Here is a 7437-nt window from a genome sequence, read left to right on the forward strand (position 1 = left end):
GCAGCGGGCGTGTCGTATTTTACGGTTAATACCGCAGCATTGATTAGGGCGGCCGCAGGCTTCGAACAACAGACCTCTGCAACAAACAGCAAACCCACTACCACTGGGCTACGACATTCGTAATGCAAGTGCGGTTTCACAGGTTAGGGGCCGCGTGTTGATCATATCCTTTATAAACATGCCACCTAACCAGGAAGACCACATTTGAACCAAAAGATGACATTTGGGTCCACTAGCCAATCGAGTTTTTTCCAGATCAAAGTTGTCGAGCAGCATTTGTCTTGGAAGGACAGCTCCGGATGGGTTTCGACTTCAATAGTCTCAATGGTCAGGGTACAGCCCTATTTGAGCAAATCCCACTTGGCCGCCTGGTGTTAAGAGGCCTTCATAGCTGCTCGCTAAGGGCACTTGCCCCAACAGTCTGCGAAAGGCTACACGGGTTGATCTTTGTGTTTGTGTCCCAGGGACGGAGCGCGACTGCTCGCGAACGGCACGTACTTGTCGAAGCCCTCCTCCTGTAGGTTGAGGATGAGGCTCTCAGAGTTCAGGTAGATCCTGTTCTGGGAGGCGGCCACCTGCAAAAGGGGCACACACGACGAGTGACACCGTCCCGTTAGCGGATTTACATTCTGCCCGACGACACTTTCATAACACCGACATCTTCAAAGTCCCACACGACTCAAATGCCCACCACCCTCTCCACTTGTCTTTTTTCCTGGTGTTCATCCCAAGTGCTTCGGGTTTCAAACACACTTTTAAATCTAGACAACTCGTTTCTTTAGAACAGCTTTTTGTGTTTAAGCTTGTCCTTTCCCGCACCTCCGATTGGCTACGTACGGTACGATAAGTTCCAACATACATACATGACAACTTATCGAACAACAGTCCCCATATAACCTTTCCTTTAATCTTCTGGGCTATCTCCCTTTGCCGGTGCACTCCGCTCTCAAACCTTCTTTCATTTCGCAAGCCAGCAATCGCTCCCCCACCCCCCGTGCCCCCCCTCCCAACCCCAAGTGTCGTTACCGTCTTGGCGATGTTCTGAGCGGCGCGGATGCGTCTCAGCTTGAGGTAGCCGGGGTTCTGGCTCAGCGATGCGCCGATGTGCACGCGGCTTGTTGAGGAAAACGCAGACGGCTGCCGTTGCCACGCTACTCGGTGTGTCACGCACACGTCCTCCAAACACCAGGGCTCATTCAGGGGGCGGAGGCGCCCCGGGCAGCTCATTTTTCCTCAGACCCCACTATCTCCAACTCAGTCCATTTACTTCGACACCCACGGGAAGGGAGTTTTAGACACACAGCATTAGCGCGATCCAACCCTCGCATTCAGTGCCGGTTTACGGGCGTGCGCCGCCGCCACCACCGCCCGGGCGAAACGCAACTGCAGGCCGAGTCAACAGGTTTCCGTCTTGAGCCCGAGAAGCGGTGTGTTATCGATGCAGCGCCGAGCCACAGAATCAAAGGATATCATTTTTGCCGACTCAGCCTCTCCCTCCGCCTGCACAATCTTCTGCCTCTGCTCCTGCTTGGCCTTCTCCACGAAGAACTGAGCCCTCTGAGCCTCCTGCTGGGCTGCACACAGACAGAGCCAACAACAACACACCGCGCAAAACATGACAATGACACGGCATCATTTTACATTCACCTCGGCAAGCCACATGCACTCGCTCAGCGGTACCTCTTCTCCAGGTCTCATCTCTTGTTCATCTCTTTCACGTCACCTCTACGTCTCATCGCTTTCAACAAATCATTACGTCTTCATGTCTCGGCGGGGCACTCCTTGAGCCTTCTCGGCCCACCTCTATTCCGCTGGTCTACCAGTTGATGAACCCCGCTCTATGCCACTACCGTGCCAGGCCTCCATGGCTACTCATGGTAAATGCCCCGGATTATCACAGCCTTTAATCGCAGCAGCAGCTGTTCCTTGTCATGCGAGCCCGAGACTCATGGCGAGAGACCAGGGTTGTCTGCGAAGGAAACATTGCTCTGGCGCCGAGCGGCGGGGTACCGTCACGGCGAAAGGCTGCACCGCTGTGGCCTTTCGGCGCCGGCTAGACACGGCGGGCGAGCAAGCAAATGTGTAATCGGAGCCACACGTGGCCAGGAGGCCAAGGGATCCACAGCAGGGCCTCGTGGGTTTGCAGAGCCACGTACCGACTTGCTTGGCCTCCACGGCGGCCGTGTACTCTCGGCTGAAGCTCAGCTCCGTGATGGCCACGTCGTCGAGGATGATGTTGAAGTCCTTGGCACGTTCTTTGAGGTCGCGGCGGATCAGCAGGGATACCTGGGGGGTCGCGTGGGAGCAAAGGCTCGGTCACTGCGGCCGTCGTGACCACCACTACTGCTGCTACCGCCCTTCCACATTATCCACCAGTCACCACCATGACTGCCACCACCACCGCTATCACCGTCATCACTAACACTGTCGCCATCAACACGACCATCACGACTATCGCCATCAAAGCCATCAATAACACTGTCGATGCCAACATTATCACCTCCAACAACACTACTCCTACGATCAACATGACCACCACCAATATCACCCCAACCACCACCATAATCCCAACCACCACAATCGCACCTCCGATTAGCACGGTTGGCTCCGTACGATGCAAGTTGAACATACATATACATCCACCATCAACCCAACAACGTCAGCTCCAGTGCCGCCACCCACTGCCACACGCCACCACAAGACCCGGGCCCCGCTTCACGCACACACCTGCGCTCGCTGCGTGATGAGCTGGGAGGCGTTGAACTTGGCGACGACGCTCTTGAGCACCTCGTTGACGATGGAGGGCAGCACGCGCTCCTCGTAGTCCAGGCCCAGCTGCTGGAACATGCGCGGCAGCTTCAAGGCGTCGGGCCTCGACAGCACGCGCAGTGTGATGTTCACCATCTGCAGGTCTGTGTACCGCAGTGGGACATGGAGGGGGGGGTCAAGGTCAAGAGGTTGTTCGCCACCACCAGCCACTTGTCATCGCTTTCTTTTCTACAACGGCAAGGCAGTTGGCAGGTGAAGCAATGGGCACTGGGGTTTGGCCTCTCGTTTTTGGATGGCACCGTCACAACAGGAGGCTCATCCACCTTTGGCGATACTGCGGTTACTTAGAATCTATAAGAGATGTGTTTTATCCTTTTGTTAATAGGTCTCCTTGCCGATTACCATAATTTACCACTACCACATAGCCACCTAGGATAATTATAATCTGGCATGCATCCAAGCATTATCCAGATTCAAACTTGTTTGTGTTCTATTCTGATATGATGGGGCGCACTTCAGTCAATTCGTTCATAGGCCATCATTTATTTGGATTTTATAATAGCAAAGCATAACTTTATAAAACACTGGCTTTAGCCAGCACAGGATGCATGCTCCTCCCACCTTTGCTTCCAGTGGGCGAGGAAATCTTCCTGGGCTTGGCTCGGATGTCGTAAATGATCGGATAATGGAACCAGGGAATCCTGCAACAGGAAAAAAATAACACAAGCAAAACCACATGTGTAGAGAGTATCAAAGACACAGCAGCCATTACACAAGGAAGCAACGCTCCTACTAAGTTTTTGTTCCCGGTCCTCCAATCGCCTCCCGTGCACCGTTTGCCATCAGATTACCAAAGAACGGCGCTCATTGCTGTAGCGATTCCCGTCGCTGGGCTCCCGTGTGGGCTCACAGCTGTCTCCTGTGCGCAGTCCAGCCGGACGGCCGCCTCCGTGGCCTCTCGGTAGGACGGCCGCCGTGGGCCGTAGGCGAGCGTTACGTCGCCTCGAGTGCGTCAGCCACCCCGGCTGCTGCTGTCGGTTCAGTTTTACGACCAAATCGCCAAGCTTTGCAAAAAACGGCCAAGATTCCGAACCGGCCCGGGAGCCCGGCACGCGGAGTCACAGCCTCGCATTCGCCTTTGTATCATCATTTGGCAAACGGTGGCGCGCACGCAAATCCATTGTTTCTCAGGAGCTGCTGCTGTTGCTGCCGCCGGCATTTAGTAGTACGGGGCAGCGACGACCGAGTTGAAGGTAAGATGCCGAGTGGGTCGCGGAGTTGAATGCGGAGTTAGATCGTCACCTGAAGTGCAGCCCCTCGGCCAGGATGGTATTCTCCTGAATGCCTCCCAGGCGGCTGAAGATGATGGCACGCTGTCCACCATCCACTGTGCGCGGAGAGGGCGAGACAATCGAGAGGAGATTTAAAAAAGAAACGCAATGTTCAATCGTCACAAAACATGAATATTCCTCAGTCCTGTCATGCCACAATCCATATTGCTCTCCCACGAACGGGCTTGCTTTCGATTTAAAGCTTTCGTGACTGCAGGGATTCATCTTCTTGGTTCTTTCGGTAAAGTCACGTAGAAGGGAAATAATAAAATAATAAAAATAAAACAATAAAATAATTCTCACGACGTTTCGGCCACAACGCAAGCAGCCGTCCTCAGGTGAAGACCATGACTTTACCGAAAGAACCAAGAAGAAGGGGCTTGCTTTCATCACTTCAATCTCAGAAGCCGCAATGCGTCGCACAATCCCGCAAGCACAGCCGCCTCTCACCGGTGTACGTCGCCTCCTTAGCAGCGTAGGCGAGGGCCCCTGCTCCGATCAGCAGCTTCAGCCCCGTGCCCAGACCCCGAGGGGCGCCCCCCATCTTCCCAGCGATGTCCTTGAGCTGCTGAGCCATTGTGATCGAGGTCTGCGGCACCGTAGCAGAAGCAGCAGTGATGACAACGAAACGAAGATGCCGACAATCGGGAGTCTGTAATAACCATGGGATAAGCTCCTACTTAAACAACCCTCCAGTCGATAAGTATATTATAGTTGCCCTATATATTGTGATATGCCGGGTGGCACTATTGGTCAGAGCATTTTCACTCTGTTCTAAGGCGAATTTTAATTGTGGTCGACGTTTGACAGCACAATCAAGTTCGAGAAAATGAGCACAACTTTGTTGAAGGTCAACAGTGGTCTAGCCCTAGTAATAAACTGGTCCTTGTCATGGGAATTCTGAATTAATATAGCAGGCTTAAAAAAAATTAATGATTGCGATATTCCATGTTATGTAGGGGGCGGGGAGCAATGCTCCATGAACCGGGCCATCTGGGTTCAAATCTCTGGCCATGGCTAACATCAGTGTCAGGGGCGCCATGGTGGCGAGATGTTAACAACCTTGCGTGGTATACAGGAGGTCGTGGGCTCGATCCCGACGCCTGTATATTTGCAGTTTGCGTGTCTCTCTCCCCGTGGATATTTCTCCGGGTCCTCCGGGTTTTTTCCCTCTCCACATTTAGACTCAACATCACGCGTTCGGATTATTTGGCTGCTCATAAATGTCAACACGATGATGAGCCACTTCGTTCAACTATCATTTGTGATAGCCAGGTCGATCTGTAAGAGAGCTATAGAGCTCAAACTAAAAAAGTGTCTATAGTATTGTAGGTGTCGATCCTGCGCAGACCCTCAGGGCTAAACCCCCTCCACCCCCAAGTATGGTGAGACAACCTCCATCACACCATCCTCACACGGCGTGGGGAAGAGTCTTTTTTTCAACGGTTTTACTTTACTTGAAAGCTGTGTCGTGGTCAAATCTTGTAATCAAAAGTTAGTCTACTTACTGTTGTCCAATCAATTCCAAATTTTGCACACGTACTCAGATCCGGTGACAATGCATGCGTGTATTAAAATCGGCATCAAGTGATGAATTAATTGCCTCCTATCAAGCAATTACAATTTTTTCATGGACGGCCCTAAACTGTGGAATCGGCTCGCACAAGAAGCAGGCGCCGCGCGTGTCTCTTGTAAGTAATCAAGATGTCGTCCACTTCCCCTTGTCCAATAGAGTTATTTACTTTTTAGTGCACTTTAAAATAAAACCGTTGTTTTTAAATCAACTTTTTTAAAAGGAGTTTATTTAAAGCCAGGTTTGACAAACGCCTGCATAACATTTTGAGCGCTGCGTAACATTTTTAAGTAAATCATTTTTGGCTTGCATTCATCATCCGCTTTCAGTCACGGACCATTGCTTTTAAATTATAAAGTCCCCAGGGGGAGTGAACCCACAGAGAACATAGGTTGGTGCTCTCAGCTCAGCTTAATCAAGCACACACACGATGTTGCGAGCAGAGTCGAACCCCTGACCGCAACTGAACTCACGACCGCGCGTGGTCCTTCGGAAAAAAAACGACCCCCCCCCCACCTTCTGCCTTCATCGATTGCGTCCGATTCGCGAAATCTGTGCGCGATAAAAAGCGTTAATTGTGAACAAGCGCGATTAATGTTCAAGTGAGCCACCAACGGCCGTCGTGAATATGGCTTCACAATAGAAATGAAGCTGAAGGTCCGAGCAATGACGATGTTTTCCATTTGGACTTACGCAACACTTTGCAACGCAGTCCCTTAATTGTTCCGATGACCAACGATACAATACATAGCTTACACTGTACGCATACACAAACACAATCGCCATTATCAATCGACTGCTGGACGAAGGCCTTGCCCCTACTCCGTGTGTGTGGGTCGTAGGGGTTATTCGATCGTGCGTGGTCTAGTGCGGGTTGGTGTAGACGCAAAAGAACGCCTAAGCTCTCGCGCCTGATAATCGCGACGTCACAAAACACCGCTGGGACTAACAGATCGTACATCTTTAAACGCCCGCACATCCAATGTATAGTAGTTATCGCACATACGCAACATATCAAAACACACACAAAGGCAATTCTCAGCACCCTTAACGCGACAGTGGCAAGGCCCAGTGAGGCCTACTCAAGTCTAGGCTGCAACACAAACATCCCAAAACAACCACCACCACCACACACACCGGACAGCCGACGAAGCCGACGCGAACTCCCGCGGTGTTGCCGAGTGAAACGCGGCGGCCTAGGGGGTGGACGGAGCCACACGCGCACCTTGGGACCTGCGGCGTGTCGGGGGAGACGGTGGGAGAGGCAGCAGCAGCAGTGGCAGCAGTGGCAGCAGCAGCCGCACGCAGCACCACGTGTCGTGGAGATGACCTTAGAGCACGTGGGGGAGGGGAGGGGGAGAAAGAGGGCGTGGTAGGTGTCTCCCATTTGTCCATTTTGAGTCACGTGGTGGATAATTCTCGGAACCGCCATTGGTTGGTTTTTTTTCAGGTGTTGGGGGGAGCAGGAATCGATTCGAGTTAGACATTTCGATTTTTTGTTTTTTTAAGTGTTTTTTTTTACTGTGTGTGTTATTGTTGTTGTTGTCGTGAGTGTGTCGCCGCCTCGTGTGTTCCCCGTAGCTTGAGCCTGCGCGTGCGTGTGTTTAATCGTCGTTTTGTAGAACGTCGACCGGCGTACGATTCCGCGCGATCGATTAAGAACCACCGCGCGATTCCTCCGTTTCGCCGATCGCGCATCAATGCTGTTACCCGAACGCAACGAGAATCGGATCGTTCAGTCGGAATCGAGACACCGTTGTCGTG

At 52.2% G+C, this 7437-nt stretch overlaps 1 protein-coding gene across 1 annotated transcript; it reads right to left on the reverse strand.

Moving 5' to 3' along the window:
- Window positions 1-416: 416 nt before the first annotated feature.
- On the reverse strand, window positions 417-7016 carry PHB2 (prohibitin 2). The gene is made up of 9 exons (XM_078869643.1): window positions 6899-7016; window positions 4551-4689; window positions 4072-4156; window positions 3391-3470; window positions 2728-2912; window positions 2157-2286; window positions 1469-1574; window positions 1027-1102; window positions 417-575 (listed from the first exon to the last, which is right to left on the reverse strand). Exons 2-9 carry the CDS (start codon window positions 4675-4677, stop codon window positions 432-434), a joined length of 933 nt encoding a protein of 310 aa, XP_078725769.1. The 5' UTR covers window positions 4678-4689; window positions 6899-7016; the 3' UTR covers window positions 417-431.
- Window positions 7017-7437: the final 421 nt, after the last annotated feature.

Source organism: Lampetra fluviatilis, chromosome 28 (assembly GCF_964198595.1).
Source record: "Lampetra fluviatilis chromosome 28, kcLamFluv1.1, whole genome shotgun sequence".
In the NCBI taxonomy this organism is placed as follows: domain Eukaryota; kingdom Metazoa; phylum Chordata; class Hyperoartia; order Petromyzontiformes; family Petromyzontidae; genus Lampetra; species Lampetra fluviatilis.